The sequence below is a fragment of the Coturnix japonica genome, chromosome 23 (genome assembly GCF_054131305.1).
Source record: "Coturnix japonica strain WE chromosome 23, WE-NBRP24, whole genome shotgun sequence".
Classification (NCBI taxonomy): Eukaryota; Metazoa; Chordata; class Aves; order Galliformes; family Phasianidae; genus Coturnix; species Coturnix japonica.
In genome coordinates, this window is record NC_140685.1 from 3,034,172 (window position 1) to 3,050,818 (window position 16,647).

Genomic DNA, 16,647 nt, shown 5'->3' on the forward strand with positions numbered 1-16,647 from the left:
CACTGCAGGAAGGCCCCAGCTCCTTGCAGCAGTGTGTGCCATCAGTGACCTTTTAGAGGCTGTGAACACAAGGCTCTGCACAGAGCAGTTCAACACACCAACCCAAACCCAGTGAACCCACTGCCAGAGCCTCAGTTCTCATTCCAAGGCCCGGAGGTGCCAGAGCTGGTTAGAAACAGGAGGAAAAACATCACCACGTTGTGGGAAAGCTGCTGGCTCTGCCAACCCTGCTCTGTGAATCAGTCCAACTGTGCCTTTCGAAACACTGTGAGCTTCAATCCAGCCCGAGGCACTGACTGGGGCTGGAAAATCTTCAGTGCAAACAGTTCATTCTGGGAGCAGAAAAAGCGTGTGAGGCAAAGCTGATGGGCTGCTCCTGCCAGCTGTGTCCAACATATGGGTATCAGAGGGCAGTCTGTGGCTTTGGGATGCTGGAGTAGGATGGCTGAGTTCTTTGGATAGACTCTTTAGTAGGGTCTGTTGCGACAGGACAAGGGGAAATGGTTTCAAAACCCATCAGGTTTCCTCATTCCTGCAAGAATGAAGTCACCAGTGAGGCTGCTCTATGGGATGCCCATCACATGGGGTTGCAACAGGCACAGCGTGGATCCATGCAACAGTCTGGCTGCTCGGGCAGTGGCAATCACACAACTGAGCCTTCCCCGTCCTGCCAGGCAGGCGTTGTTCAAGATTAAATGATTTGCTGAAGATCAGCACAAGGAGCAGAAGCTGTAGGAGCCAGCCACTGTAATGCGGCTCAATCGCCAGCGCATCCTTAGGGGCTGTAGGAGATAATGGCAAAGGGACTGATAGAAACGTGAGCTCGTCCAGCCAGGCAAAATATCACCATCCCCATTTTACAGATGGATTGCATTTCTTAAGCAGAGATCTGGAAAGAATGAAGATTGTTCGAACCTTAGGGCTACCACATCATCCACAAAGCCACGCTCGGAGTCATACAGAATGTTTAAAGCACAAACAGAACCAAGCTTCACCTAAAGCCACTGGCCCAGATCCCTCTGTGAGCCCCAGCACAGGCTTCTGGAAGCGCAGTGCTGCCAGTGAGGGATTTCCTTTGCAAAATGCTGTAACAGCATCAGCCAGATGAGCCATAATTAAAGCTACCAGCAGCGCTGCAGTTCTGAGTCTTGACGTTTTCAGCTGGGCAAAGTTTTTGTTTCTAAAGTGTATGCAGCAGTGTAATACACTGAGCTGAAAGGAAGCATTTTCTTCAAGTCCTCCCTACAAAAAAAAAGGGTATTTTTACCTTCAGATTGCAGATTCACTCATTCTAGCAACAGGCCCTCCCTGCAGGCCAAGCTGTCCAGGCGATGGTGATGGTGCAATTCTCTGACCTGCATTTTGCAGTCACTCAGTGATGATTACAGAGCTCCCGTCTGGCCCCAAACCTGTGAATGTTACACGTTCTGGCCCAAGAAAAGAAGATGGCCACACTTCAAAACTGAACCACAGGCACGTCCTCAGGCCCTTTAATCACATCCGAGCCTGGCAGGACAGCACCCCAACCTCCCAGGCCATCCTGAGGCTGGGATGACCATGACCTAGGAGAAAACCACAGCTTCAGCCCCACTTTCTGCCTCTGGCAGCCAAACCCGCGGCCTTTGTGAGCTGTCTGCTATTTTCAGGTTCCTCTCCCAGCTAAAGGTTCACCAAATCCTTTGGCTTTGCACACTTTCCACTCACACGCAACCTGCTTTCAGTGTGCTTTTTGCACAACCAGCCACCATTCTGCAAGCTGCCCCTTAAGGATCAAGAAGAATATTGTTGCAGGGAGAAATGCCACAGAACTATTGCAATATACCTCTGTGATGAACAGCACCAGGGCTTCAATTCTACACAAGCTGTTTAAAACAAACAACTTCCAAGCACCGCTCTCTTCCTGTACAGTATGCACTTTATTGCAGAGAAGACCTGATGCATTAAAATGAAGTAGCTGCACAGTTGTACAGTATTGAGATATACCCACAAAGTGTTCCACCCAGTAACTCAGAGCTGCACAGAGACAGGGAACTCAGCCCCAATGCCTGTAGTAGAACAGGAGGCGCTGCTGTGCCAGCACCTCTGCCAGCAGTACAGGGGTTAATGGTGCCACTCTGTATATAAACCAGTGTAACAGAGCAGAGGTTGGGTGCGTGGCATCCAATCCACCACGGAGCATTTACAGCAGCATGATGCACTCGTGGTGGCAGAGCTGTGATGCTTCTTGGAGGGTTTTATTTGGGATCTGATTAGGGAAGCTGTCTCCCGTTTCAGGTATTACTGTACCCTTGGGGTGATGCACAACCGCGCTGCCCACATGGGAAAGAATTCTTGGCAGGATGTTGGTTAGAAATGCATTTCATCTGTCAGCTACCAAAGATGATGTGTTTTCCTAATAAGACCATCCCTAAGAGTTTCTTTGGAGAGACACTGGCTGCATCAGCAATGTGAACATGATGATATTAGCTACAAATCCTAATGTTTCTATTCTGTAGAGTTTCCTTCCTGATGACAAACCTTTGTGAACCACTGCGGTGTGATACCAAACACAGTTCTAACTGCTGATACCCAGCGCTCACCTTGAGACACAGTCTGAATGGGCGGCACAAGGCACATCAGCAGAGAAAAGCCTTATAAAGACCAGACTCTGGGGCCAGGCCCTTTTCCAATACCAGGTGCCTTTTCCAATACCTTTCCAAAGCGATGGTAGGTTTATTTTGTGTCAGCTGAAGCTCTGCCACACAGGGCTCAAACCTTAGTGATGGAAGTGCGCTGTGATGGATGTACAGTGAAATGGCTATAGGAGTGTTCCAGTGTGTCCTACAGAACAGTGATCTGGAGGCTGCGTAAATGCTGATGCGTAGCGTGCTGGAAGACAGCTTTCCTAACTCCTTTAGCACTGTGAAAACCTTGTGAAAACGATATGAAAGCTACAAACCTACTGGGGTGAATGAGAACCTTGGGAAAAGCAACTGATAGGGAAAAGCCTCAGAAGATGAAGGCTTCTATGTAAGAACAGAGCAGGGACAGCAGGGAACGAGACAAAACCAGCTCACCTAACCCACTGAGATCCTTAAAGCCTCATCTAGGAAAGGGTGCTTGGGGCTGGGGTGGCAAATCATTCATCACTTCCTGACTTTGCCAAGTGTATGTGCGCTTGTGACAGGAGGACCCAGGACCCACAAGGATCTTGGAAGGCCGTCTGAAAGTGATGTGCTTCTATACACAGGCTGCATTTGAATCTGTGATGAGTGAATGGGCCTGTGGCAAATGAAAGCCTGAAGCTCTCACACCTATTCCCTTTAAGAAGAAAGTAGAAAATCATCACGTGAAGTGGTCACCAGGCACAAATGATTCTTCTTCTAACAGATCCCACAGGTTTCCCCCTTGTAATTACTAAAATATACTACCTGACATGTCACGAGGACGATGAGTAATTGACATTTAAGGCAATCTAATTTCCATAGCCCTCCCATGACTTCCACTGAGCGCATCACCTTTCTCTTCCTTCTCCAGAAGAGACTTCTTGCAGGAGAACATGACCAGCAGCAGCAAGGGCAAATGCCAGAGGCTGCAGAAGAAAAGCTTCCTAGAGCTGCTGCGGTCTGCATCCTTGTAGAACCGAAAGCCGAGGTAGGAGATGTACAGGTTAAGGGGGAGTGAAATGATGGGGAAAGTCCACGTGGTGATGTCCAGGATGGGAGCCATTGTGCAGAGTCCGATTAAGGCCACGCAGTGACGCAGAGCAACCCGCCTGCACAGCTCCGGGTGGGTCACTGACATCATGCAGTATCCTCCCCGCGAATAATCCTCCCGCAGCCCCCAGCTCAGCGCGTTGAAATGAGGGAACTGCCAGGAATAGAGGATTCCTCCCAGCAGCAAAGCACCTGCAGTGGGGAAGAGAGAAGGAAAGAGGCGTTAGAGGGCCCAGCTGGGACACCGCAAGCTGTGCACCAAGAACTCAGCAGTGTGGGGCTTATCTGCCAAAAAAGCAGTGCTAAAAAGCCCCCCAAAAGGGGCTGCTAATTGTCTCTACCTGTAAAGGTCAATGAAGCAAAACTGGGCAAGAGACTTTGTTAGCAGCCCCTTGCTTCCAATGCCATGCTCCCAAGTTGTGCATGCACAGAAAGCCAACGGGCAGACCACTGCTTTTCAGATGTAACAGTGACCAGAAACGGGGCCCTGTTCAAGGAAAGCAGAAGACTAACGTCCTGCAGGGAACTGGGGAACCACCAGCAACCTGACTGCCTGTTTGTCCCTTGCACAAGGGGTGACTGGTTGCTTATGGACCTCTGGGCCAGCAGAACGGGCACAAGTGGATAATGATGTGACAGCAGATGGAGAACTTTCCTTCAAACCAACTTCAGCGTCTTCTAAGCAATTTGATCATTCAGCTTTAGTGTTTAAAAAGGAGCAATGAAAGCGTGACACTTTCCACACTGTCCCAGCTCTCCTCAAGACACAGAGCTCAATACGCTCAGGGCTTATGGAGGCAGAAGCAGTTCATGCTGAGTTCAGTGAGCTTCAGGGAGGCCCTCAGACCAAACTCTGCTCACTATTTTTGTCTGCAGATGCAAAAATCCCCCACAACTGATGCACATTTAGGAGCATTCCTGGATTTTCTATTTGTTTCCCAGTTCCCAAACACTCCATTCCAGCATTAACACTTCCGTTGCATCTTCCTGCCTCTATGAGTTCACCCAAGGGAAATTACCTCCCAGTTAGAGCCAAGAATCCTCCATTTCCTCAATAATTTGTCAAGAATAGCAACATTTATCTCCACACAGGTTAACGTCCTTCACCTCTTCCCAAAATACTCACTTCTTCCCCAGCATCCGCTTGAGCTGTAACAAGACTGAGCACCACCTCCTCTGATCTGCTCTGTGCTTCATATCTGATACCCTACTGTTCTGGCCTCTTTGGGGTTGGACACGTATGCTTCTTGTCTTAAAGCATACCATGCAGTGCTGTTGCTATGCAATAATAGTAATCTAAGTTTGCAAGAAAGCCATTTTTGGGGGTCCTATCTTATCAATAAATAAAAGAATGGACCATCAGACCTTCTGTAGGCTTCCAGTTGCCAAGAAGAAACAACAGTGGAACAGAAGATCTTTGTGTGAACACATACCTCTGAGACCTGGCCACATGAAGCATTGACACCAATGGAGTGGGCAGGCAGCTTTCAGAACAACAATGGTTCAAAACTGCACACCCAAAAATCGCCTATATTTTTCATTGCAGAAAATTATGGTGAGTGGCAACAAGAGTAATTCAGTCCCCGACAAAACAGGACTGAACTCAGTTCCATTCAAACATAATGGAGTAGGCTCTATTCAGATCAATGGAAATACAACTTTACTGAGGTTTTCATAATGCTGGGAACGGCAAGTCACAATTATCCACCAGCAGAGGAAATGCAAGTGGCTGGAGCTGGGGCCAGGACTCACAGCAGGGCTGCCCCTGCTTCCCACGGCCGTGGCCCTGCCTGTTTTCCGCCTGGCATGAGTGGCTTCACTTGTTCCGTTGTTCAGACGTTGTCTGCAGCCAAGCTCCAAACACACCCTGAACCTCAAACACACACAAAAACCTTTAACAGTTCTCAAATTGTAATGCCATTAAAGAAAAAAAAGAAATAGTCATCTGGAGAAACTTTTAAACGCAAACAGAGCGACTCAACTACTTGAGGCTGGGTTCCCATTTACAAAGCTCTGGTTTTCACATGCGAGCCTTTGGAATGTAATTGCTTTGATTACATTACAGCCATTGAGATAATTGATATTTTACAGAGAAGCTGAACAGTAAAACAATTTAATGGGCCATTATGAGGACTGTAACTGGTCTGGTTCTTTGTTATTTCCCACATGCTTTGCACATCCCGCCATCTCCCTGCCCGGATGGGATCGCCAGGTTGTCGGAGATTTTCTAGTGTCATATAAGGCTGATAACTTGCAAAGCAAAGCACATGGTGAGGGATGATCCAGCATCAAAAGAGCCCCAGGAAGGAGTCCTGTCAAGCCCAGAGCAGACACTATAATACCGGCTAATTACTAGATGCATGTTAACTATGTCATAATTAGGTCAGTGGTGTTTTTAAGCAATACCATAGAGAGACGGACTCTGGAGAATCACCTGGTTCCAAGCACTGCAGTCTGCTCTGTTTATTCTGTGCAGTTCCCAACAGCTTGAAAGTCAGTTTAATCAATGCAAATCTTTTTCTTCACACGGTTTATAATTAAAATGAAGAACAGACGAGGTCGTTCCCAAGCGATACACAAGGAGCTGGGAAAACCTCAGCTCTGCATTTCTACCAAGGGTTTGCATCCATGGGCTCCTTCATGGCACACGAAGCACCTGTGCTCCCTCACACCACTCAGCATGGAACACAAGGAACATCTTTCAGCTCTTCTCTAAGTGTTTATACACTCTAAGAATACAAGTGCCTGGATGTTGGATGACTTTTGGCCACATATTGAATAGCTGCAAGTTGAGCCCACAGAGTACAGCATCCAAACTCTTGCTTCTCCAAGAGTAAGCCTGGGATTGCTGCAAGCAGGCACCGATAAATCCTGGTCACTTGGCAGAGGTGTCCTGTTTGATCTCTGAAAACAAATCAAGTCTCTTTAGGGAAACAGGACCCAGCTCTCCAGTATTCTTTCACTGCTGGGTGCAGAACAGGCATTAAAGTGTTTTCACATTGAGTTCCTATTGCTTAATTGCTTCGTACCAGCTTAAATCATCTCGGAAGTCAGCCCTGCAGAGAACCAGGCATGTCCCTATACCATATGCAGTGTCAAAGAACAGACTTCACCATTCATCATGAATGTTAAGGTTAAGCTATTTTTTTTCCCCTTAAATTCTTTTAAGGGTATTTAAATAGTAATAATAGATCTTTTTTTCTCTTTTTCTTTTTTAATAAACAAGAACAAGCTGAGGTTTTTATTTTAATATCTAAGATAAAGCCAAAATGTCAGCTGGAGTTGAAGAAGGTGGAAAACGGTTCTTTCTTTCTGTAAATATATTTTTATCTAGTAAAATACTGAAGCTCTATAAATTGCCTTTTTTTTTCCTAAGACAAACACGGACACTAAATTCCACAGACGTTCAGAAACTGCTTGGCAAGACATTTTAAGGTTCAACAAATCTGAGTAAGCCTTGGAAATAACAGTGAGATGAGACTTCCAAAAGCAACGGGTGATGCTTTCGGACCAAAGCAGCTGGCAGTCTGACTTGCAGAAATACACAAGCAAGAAGCATCCCTCTCTGAAGTTATGCTCTTCATGGTGTCAAGGTCTTTCAGTATTCTCTATAGTTTGATTTGAATCCTATGCTATATTCCTTTGGAAGCAGCTTGTGATGACCTCATGTGCTGGATGTCCCCATCTATACATGTCCTGTAAAGGATACATTGACCAGTCAAGTCTACACAGTGGCTGCTCAAGACACAGCAAACTCTTCTGCCCTAATAGAGCCAAGAGGAATCTTGCTGGAGAAACCCCCTGCATAAACTATTTCATTCACATAACACAACCTGAGGACTGGAAACCTATTTCCTCATCTACTCCAGGGCAGATGTAACACCTGGTTACCGTGTGAGCATCCCATGCTGAGGATGCCACTCTCCCAAGTGAAACACGGCTCCTTCATACTGCCAATGCCATGCAGCCAACGCATGGAGCAGCAGCAACAATTTAACCCACAGCTGAATTCGCTTCATTTGCTGTCCTAAATAAGGCACAATCCCATTGAAATTGTCCACAGCTTCTTGAAGGTGAGTTGTTGCAGGGCAAAAGAGGATCACAGCCAGATAGGGTGAGAGGCTTCAGGCTGGCGCAGCCCTTTGTGCATGTGGCTGTGTGCCTGCCTGCACAAGTGGGACAAACACAGCCAAGGTTATCTGCAAGGCTGCTGCCGTGCTGACATCATGTTCCTGAAAGCACCAGGGACCAACAGCTGATTGCCTTCTGATCTTCCTTGCTGCTCCTTGGAGCACGCACGGTGCTTTCTGTGATGATCTGCAAAGCTCTGCAAGCTCCAGACAGGACAAGCATCCAGATATTTCACCAGTGAAACAAAATAAAGCAAAACAAAGCAAAATTAAAGAATGGGAGAGCTGATGCTGAGCATCCATTCAGGAATGGACTCGCCCTTCTGTCTTTTCCTCAGGACTGGGAAGTGGCCAACCCGGCATTAAAATAAACACAGAATGGTTAAAATATCAGCTCCGAAACAGATGTTGAAATCTTACTGCATTTCCCAAAGCTGGTGTTTACTGCCTTGGCAACCTAAGAACGCTGTTTTGCTTAAAGCACCATTTGAGTAATTCTTCTGCCTTGAATAATGTGAAGGAATTTTAAAATCATTTCCAGACCTCGGTAGCTGCCTTATTAGAGGGAAGCACCGGCCTTTTGTCTCCGGGAAACTGCTCGGGTTTGGCTCCTGTCAGCAGGGGAGGCTCCGGGAGCTTCGCCTCTAAATGGACCATAGGCAGGAAACGGCCACACGCCATGGAGAGCACCCAACTGGCGCTCCTCTGTTAAAGGACGTCGAACAAATTGCTGCTCTTTAATCCAGACAAGGCAGATTAGAGCTCCGAGGCTTGAAGTGGCCCAGCTGTATCCACCTGCTCATGGTAAGCAAGCCGTCTCCAACTGTGTTTTTCACCTTTTCTACAGGAAATTTAATGTAACCAGTGCAAAACATTTCTCTGCAGCCCTGCGTGACTTTTACAGGATGTTACAAGAGCAAAAAGCATTACTTGACACATCCCCAAAGCTCTTATTTTTCTGTCTTTTGTGCATGTTCACAACAGGTCTAGCACAGCAGCCCTCCCTGGAGATCTCTAACTATGCAGCAATTACGGGTGTAAAGGAAAGCTTTGAAGTCTCAACACGACCTCGCCGCACATGGCAGATACCGCGCCATGTTAAACACCCAAAGGGCTCTTTGAGGCACTGGGTGCCAAAGCTCAGCGTGGTTTGGAGCATGCAGCAATGCTGCCCAGCCTCACAAGTCAGGGGTTGCAATCTCTGCTCGTGCAGCAGGGTTGGAACGTGTGGTAATTAGGTTCTTTCCTTCAACTTGTTTCAGTGACGGGAAATAACCATTAAGGTAAAGCAATTGGCCTCAGATTACATGCGTTCAAGACGCTGCCCTGATAAAATCTCCCAGAGGAAACACGTTACCTGCTATTTCATTCTTACTGTTGTCTTGGAGAGGAGCAGTGAGATTAGCAATACAAAATCTACATCTTAATTTGTGATTATGAAGCATTCTCAAACACAACGGCATTCGGGAATTATCTGTTCACCAACCTTAACAAAACCAATACAAATTCCCCCATGTTTTACCACTGCGCTATATCCTGTATTAGCAGCTGAGCAAGACAACAACTGGCACTTCTGCTTCCCTAGGAAAACAAAGCATATGCTGCTGCTTGTGTGGGGTGACACGTGAGTGGCTCGGCAGCCTTGAGAAGAAAAAAGGATCAAAGTATTGCAAGGAAAGCCTCGCCCAAGGTCCCTGTGCTGCTGATAATGGCACTCAAGTGTGGTTGTGGGCACTATGCTCCTGCCCAGCATTGTATACCGCCAAGGTTGTGCATGGGGAACACACTGCAGAGCTGAAAGGCTCATGGTCATGGGTTTGTATAGCTGCTTCTTTGGAAGGATGGCACAAAGGATGCGTGGAATGGGGTGGTTGCAGAGCTGCAATGGACTTCTCTGCTGGAGCACTTAAAGGGGAGGGATGGCGGGTGTGCACACTGTGAGAGGAACAAAAGGAGCATCTCAGTGCCCACCACAAAGAGGGCATGGGGTTCCTATCTCCTGAAATGCTCCTGGCTTTACTGGGAGGAAACCAGATGACCTCAGGTACTGCATGCAGGTACTGCACACAGACACAGGTATTGCATGTGGACACACACAGGCACACACGCCTTTCATGCAACACAACACATAACAACAGGTTATGACTAATGACAGCATTACAAGGAAACGCCTTCCATTATACAGCCACGGTTGTGAAAAGCAACACTGCCTTGCAAAACTCATCTCTGCTACCCCAGCGACACACATCATAAAACATGTGGGCCTGTTGGGTGAGATGAAATTACCAGAGCACTCATTTCTGCAGATACATTGAAGAAGTATTCACCAAAGGACCACGTGCAGCAGAGGATGGGAAACTTCATGGATGCACAGGGGCTCCTCCTGTGTGTCACCCAGGGCCCCAGTGTGGGTACACCTGTGGGTACCATGTGTCCCCTGTGTCCATGCAGCCCCAGTCACTCCAGCTGCCCCAATCACAGCACACAGGTCTGGGATGCAGCACTGGGATGCAGTACCAATGCACTGCCTCTGAACTCCTGGCGCTGCTCCCACAGGTGTCCTACTGCTGGAGCTGCCACTTCTTTTGTTTCTTTTGAAGATGGAAAGTGTTGGGGGGGAGGGAAAAAAAAATAAGGCTCCCTAGCTTTTGTACTAAATTCAGACCAGCTGCTAACCGGCATTGTCCCTCCACCCCACTTTTTACAGTTTTTACCCACACAAAGCACACTCCTGGGCCCCAGCTTCCAAATCTCAGATGTCGATGACATGAATATCTCCGCTTCCTCCGGAGCGGACCGCAAATCCTGTCGTCTTTCATCTGAGAAGCAAAACCCCAACGAGCTGCAGGAGGGGGCTGAGAGCTGGAGTTGGGGGCTGCAAACACTCACAGCTCAGAGAGAAGGGATGGGACAGCGAGCTCTCCGAGCTCACTGTGCATGCAATTAAGCTGTTGCTTTCCTTTCTTCCTGGCAGACAAGTGCTACATCAGAGAAGGTATGGGGGACCCCGGGCACTGACAGGTTGGGCCAAGGCCTCCCCCCTTCTCCTGTTTTCCTTTTCTTTCTGTGCCTGAAACTATCCATCTGCCAAATGTCACCGGCTGATAAGAACTGCCCGTTTTAAATCCCCATTTGTAAATAGATGTTGGCTGACATAATTAATGTCTACCATACAACATAATTTGAATTACAAAGTAAAGGCAATTTAGAAATCAGCCTCCACATGATTACAATTGATACGCAGCCTATAAATTCCATAGCCCCGGGAATTATTTAAATTTCTCCAAATGAATGAAAATCAGTACAAGATGTCTTTCAGGAATACGAGACCAGAAGTGGAGCATCTGAGATAAACTAAATGGTCTCTTGAGATAAACACTCTTTGGTGCAGTAATACCTATGGCTCCAGGCCACCGCGGGTCTGTAATGTCTGCTGCACTGTCAAGGCTGCTATCTGCTACGCCACCGCCACCTACTCAGAATAAATCCCCTTAACTGATAAGCACATTATGTGGAAGACCCCTGCTTGTCACTTCCATCTATCTGGGTGGCTTACATGACCGCGATGGCACTGAGCTCTGCCCCAAGGCACAATGCTGTGGGCTGGGATCAGCCATCAGGGCACGGGATGGTGAGCAGAAGCACAAAATGTACACGGCAAGATACGGGCTGTTGGCACTTGGAAACGCTCCCTGCAGATTTGTTCATTTTCAACTGAAAAATACCAAGTTAAGATGAACAACAAACACCGCTAAGAAGCGAGCAGCAGCATCAGGCTGGGGAGGAAGAACAGCAGTGCGAGGGTAGCTTGCAGCATGCAGACATGTGCCCGCTTGCATGCCAAAATAAACAGCTCTGCTACTTCCTAAAGACATCTGCACTACCAAACACACCCAGACTCAATAGCACAGCAATAGCAATAGCAATAGCACGGCACACAGAGCACAGTGCTGGAGAGCACAGACCTTGCACACAGCAGCACTGCTGAGCTATGCCTCTTTCTCCTGTCTTTACACCACCACTCCAGTCTTAAAGAGAATGGCATTATTTCCCTGCACAGCATTCCTTTGTAAAACAGGGAGAAATTATTTGAGAGTCTCTATTTAACAGAAAAACAAATATCTTAGTAAATAAATCGTGCCACAGAGGAGCAATGAAGCCTGCTTTCAAGGAAACAAACGTGTTGCTGCAACTCGCAGGCGGGCAGTCAGGTTCTGCATAAACACAGCAGAGATGTGGCAGTGATATCTGTGTGATAAATTACGCTTATCAAGCACCTCTGACCATCTCACCTGCACTCGGCGAGGAAATGTGAACATTCCTGATCTCTCATCGGTTTCAAACAGCTGCCATCAAAAAGAAAAGAACCCCCCCAAAAAAAAAGAAAAGAAAACCCACTCCAAACCCACAACAAAGAATTCCCAGAGATAACCTTATCTTTCTCTTTTGAAATGGGAGGTTTCCCCTAAATTGCATTGGCATGAAACCCAGAGGTGGGGGCAGGATGCTCAATCAGACTTAAGAGCATACAATTAAAGACTTATCAGGGGCACAAATGGAAACAAGCATCACTGGGAACTACCCTAAGAGGTGCAAATCTGTAGCAAAAGTGATATAAGCATGTATTTGTACCATTGGAAATAGAAGGTCACAGATTTTTATCTGCAAATCTGCATATATATTTTTTTGCTTATCTGTCAATGAATTACTCTTCGGGATAAGAGGGTTATAAAGGAAATGAAGACAAATGACAAGAGAGTGCTGCTCAATCAGAGATATTTCCTTGTTATGTCTTGAATTAGAAGTTGGGAATCGCCTTCAGCTTTACCAGCTGAATGAGGGCACCCCATGGCACTACGAACCCGCTGGCAGCACATGCACAGCCTGAAGGGCGCAGTAAGGGAGGCTCATAAAAATGCAACATAAATGCTACAACCAGCAGCACGTACAACAGTTTGGCTGCTGTGAGATTACAAGGAGAGAAAATCCACCATAAAATGTCAGCTGGGAAGGGCCCATTTCCATGGGGAGAGCCCTCCTTCTCCCAGTTAGATGGTGAGAGCCTTCCATCTCAGTTTTCTAACTCCCTTCTTTCACATTCCTCTTTGTTATTGAGTGGAATAAATCTTTTCTCTCTTTTTTTTTCCCCACCTTTTTAAACGAGGTGCAAATGCATTTTCACACCTCCAACTAAAACGAGGTTAAGGCTCCAAGCTAATTACCCTTTATTAATGAGCTCAACAATGGTGTGTTGGCCTGCACATCACACATGTGCACGTGAAGATGCACATTTGTGCTCCAGGTGGGATGGATTCTTCCAAGTACTAAACTCTTTTTTAGCAGCATAATGCTACAGCACTGGAAATTGGTTACCGTGCAGCTTTTTTCCTCCTTAATTCTATATACATATGTATATATACAAATATTGGAATGCACTAAAATATGACATGCAGGTCACCATTTTCAGGACTGTCCCCAGACCTGCTTCATTACAAAGGTCTTCATCAACTCAACAGTTCTTCTGTCATTATCAGCTGCTCTGTCCTGCTGGCACCCATTGGGAGATTGCTGTGGAACATTTCATCTGCCCAGAACAGCCAGGACAACAGCAGTTATGCACCAGCACAGGTCATCATGGTCTGGCAAAGTCTGCATTGGTTCAGGTCATCTTCCACTGACTGCATCCCTGCCAGAGCTGGCAGAGGGAAGTGTGCCCACATGCCTAAAATTAATTGCAAATTAGATAGGAAGAGAGAGAAGATAGAAAGAAACGGACTCTCTGCAGCCTGCAGTAAAGGGACAGCATAGCTCACCAAGAAATAGGTCTGGAAGAGCAAGTTATAACTTGATGATAGAAAATCATTAAAGATAATGAAAACCAGTGCCCGTTTCCTTTAATGTGGTGTGCTCTGGCTGCAGTTTAGCTGCCGTTTCAAAAGGGATATGGCAATCTGAACTCTGACAGCCTCTCCAGCAGCACCCCATGCAGACCTGGAGCCCTTCCCTAAGGGCAGCTCCCAATGGTGCAGCTGAAGCATCCTACAGCATCAGCCCCACAGCACCAGGCCAATCTTCTGGACTGAGGCTCTATGCAGTGACCGAGTTCTAAAACATGAAAACGTACTTTATGTTTTTGAATCACTCGCTTCAGAACTACAAAGCTCCTGATGACCTTTGTTAGGCACTCCTTAACACAAGACACTACATAGGCATACCCGTATCATTTATAAGGCTAAATATGTATGTCTGAATATGTCAAGACCTCATCGAAACGTTTCTTGAACGCCTCCAGGGGTGGTGGACTCACCAGCGGTCAAGAAACATTTAGATGCACAGATTCTGATAAAGTAAAAGTGGTGTTGTTGGATGAATGTGAGCTAACAAATATTCTTAACAAACCTGCCAATTGAACTCCATGAGTTTCCTCAGAATATAACTATGCAGAGCTGCTTTGACTCTTAAGCTTGTAGCTGGCAGGACAAACAAGCCCTAATTGTGTCAGAGTTGCTGCTGAAGAGATCAGTGTTTTATGAGAGACGTTAAAAAAAAGGTTCACAGTTACTAAAATAGAAGTTCTTGTTTGCTTTTCAAGGAGCTGGGGAAAGGAACATTTATAAGTGTCTAAAAGTGACCAATTAAAAAAGAAACACCAATAAATTAATCTTCCTAAGATATTTTCTGGCTTGTGGAAAGACAGTAGTAAACACATCTGTGAGTTCCTGCTAAAAGCTCCTAACTGAAAAGTCAGATCTAATTGTGTAATGGATTCATACTGAAATTATAACAGAATACCAGAACTGTAGGGGCTGGAAGGGTCCGCAGATCCCCCAGTCCAACCCCACTAATGCAGATTCCCTACTGCAGGTTGTACAGGAAGACATGAGCAAACAGCCTGCTGTGCTGTGAGCAGCTGGGACAGAAAGCAACCTGGACAAAGACACTGCCACCAATTGGTATTGAATGAGAACCAGAACAGGACAAAACGCTTGTCACAAAAGTAAATACACAGAAGAAGAATCTGTGTGGAGATGGGAAATGTGTGCAACCTTTATTTTCCCAAATCTATCAGCTGCACAAAGGACAGTCAATGAAGGATGGAGGGCAACATAGGCCCAGCCTGGCACCCAAATACACACAGCCCTGTGCTGCCAGGTCACCGACCAAGGAACTGTGACAGCAGCGGGAGATGGCTGTGACCTCACCGACCCCCCCTGCAGAAGCTGGGGCGCAGCAGAGCCCTGCATCACTCGTGCCTGGACTCTGGTTGAGCGCAGTAGCGAGACTTGGAGCCGCCTACGAGATTTTGTTTGGGCCGTGCTGTGGGGCTGCCGGCAGCAGTTCCTGGTGCTCAGCCCACAGCATCGCCAACGTTCCCCTGGCCCTGCCTGGCTCAGGCAGCCGGGGCCCACGGGGTGCGCTCGCAGCAGCGGAGGTGAGCGGTGTGGGGACACGGGGCTTTGTGCTGAGGGACCGGGGCATTGCTGCTGCTGCTGCTGCTGCCGCCCCAGGGACGGTGAGTGACCGCAGCCTCTTCTCTTTTGCAGTTGCTGACAGCTCCTGCCCGCTGCAGCGCCAGCCAAGGGAGCAGCTTTCCCACCTCGGCTCTCCCCAGCCCACCACACAGCCCGGAGCCATGGAGCTGCCCTCGGAATGGACCTGCCCCATCTGCGGGCAGAGCCGGGACGAGGCGGCCTACGCGATGCCCTGTTGGCACCAGCTGTGCTTGGGCTGTGCACTGCGGTGGGCAAAGCAGCAGCCCACCTGTGCTGTGTGCAAGGAGAGCATCGAGACCATCCGGTTCTCGGTGCGCGCGGAGGACGATTACCTCGAGTGCCCCATCCCGCAGCCTGCACAGCACTGCGAGGACGAGCAGGAGGACGAGCAGGGCTCTGCACAGCCGCAGCTCGTGGCTGCTGAGCAGAGCTTCCCAGCCGAGGTCTGGGCGGACTTCTTCCGAGGAGATCCAGGAGACCTCGGCCCACTGCTCCAGTGGATCCAGCAGGAGCTGCAGAGGATCACCGAGGATGAGTGGTGGGAGGTGGCTGCAGCACGGACTGCCGTCATGAACTTCCTGTGCGCATATGGGCTGGACGAGGTTGCCCTGATCCTGACTATGGAGACCCACCTTCGAGAACACACGGAGCAGTTTGTGGCAGGGCTCATCGACACCGTGACAGCCCTGTATGGCCCAGAGCTCCGCCGGCAGCAGCACAGCCAGGCTGCCCGTGAAGCAGGAGGGCAGGACGGCCCCGCAGACACCCCCAGCCCTGCCACCTCCCAGCAGGAGCCTCCTGCCTCCGTCCCGGGCCGCTCCGCCAGCCCTGCAGGCCCCGGCGCTGAGCAGCTCCCCGGTGTCCCTCATGGGGGGCCTGAGCCCCAGCCCGCCACCCCTGTGTCCCCGCAGGAGCCGCAGGAGGAGCCGGGGCAGGCGGCGGCAGCGGGCCCCTCCGCCCAGGGCACGGACCGCTCGCCTGGGGGGCCCCAACGCCCCCCGAAGAGGAGGGCCAGCAGCTGCCCCCCGGATTCGTCCCCATCCCCCAAGAGGCGGCGCTAGGCCGGCACCCACTGCGGGGATGAGCACGGCTCTGGGGTTGGGAGAACAACAACAACCTCCATCTGTTTATGGATAATTAATAAATTGCAAAAAACTATAAAAGGTCTCCGCGTTATTCACGATGAAATTGGGTTTGATGCCCCTCCACACCTCGGTTTCTCCAGCATCTCCTGATGCTGGGAGAAGACACAGAACCATAACTTTCACTACTAGCACCAAGGAGAGGATGCTCGCATTTGCAGGTCACACTGAGGTGGGTGAATGGGAT

The 16,647-nt window shown here is 48.5% G+C and overlaps 1 protein-coding gene across 2 annotated transcripts in view; it reads right to left on the reverse strand.

Moving 5' to 3' along the window:
• Positions 1-1,897: 1,897 nt before the first annotated feature.
• Positions 1,898-16,647, reverse strand: part of COX10 (cytochrome c oxidase assembly factor heme A:farnesyltransferase COX10) — an 89,116-nt gene continuing 74,366 nt past the window's right edge. For both annotated transcript variants that reach the window (XM_085522464.1, XM_015879736.2), the window contains one exon: positions 1,898-3,887. In XM_085522464.1, the coding sequence (XP_085378590.1) occupies positions 3,445-3,887 (443 nt within the window). In that variant the 3' untranslated portion in view covers positions 1,898-3,444. The remainder of the gene's footprint in view (positions 3,888-16,647) is intronic.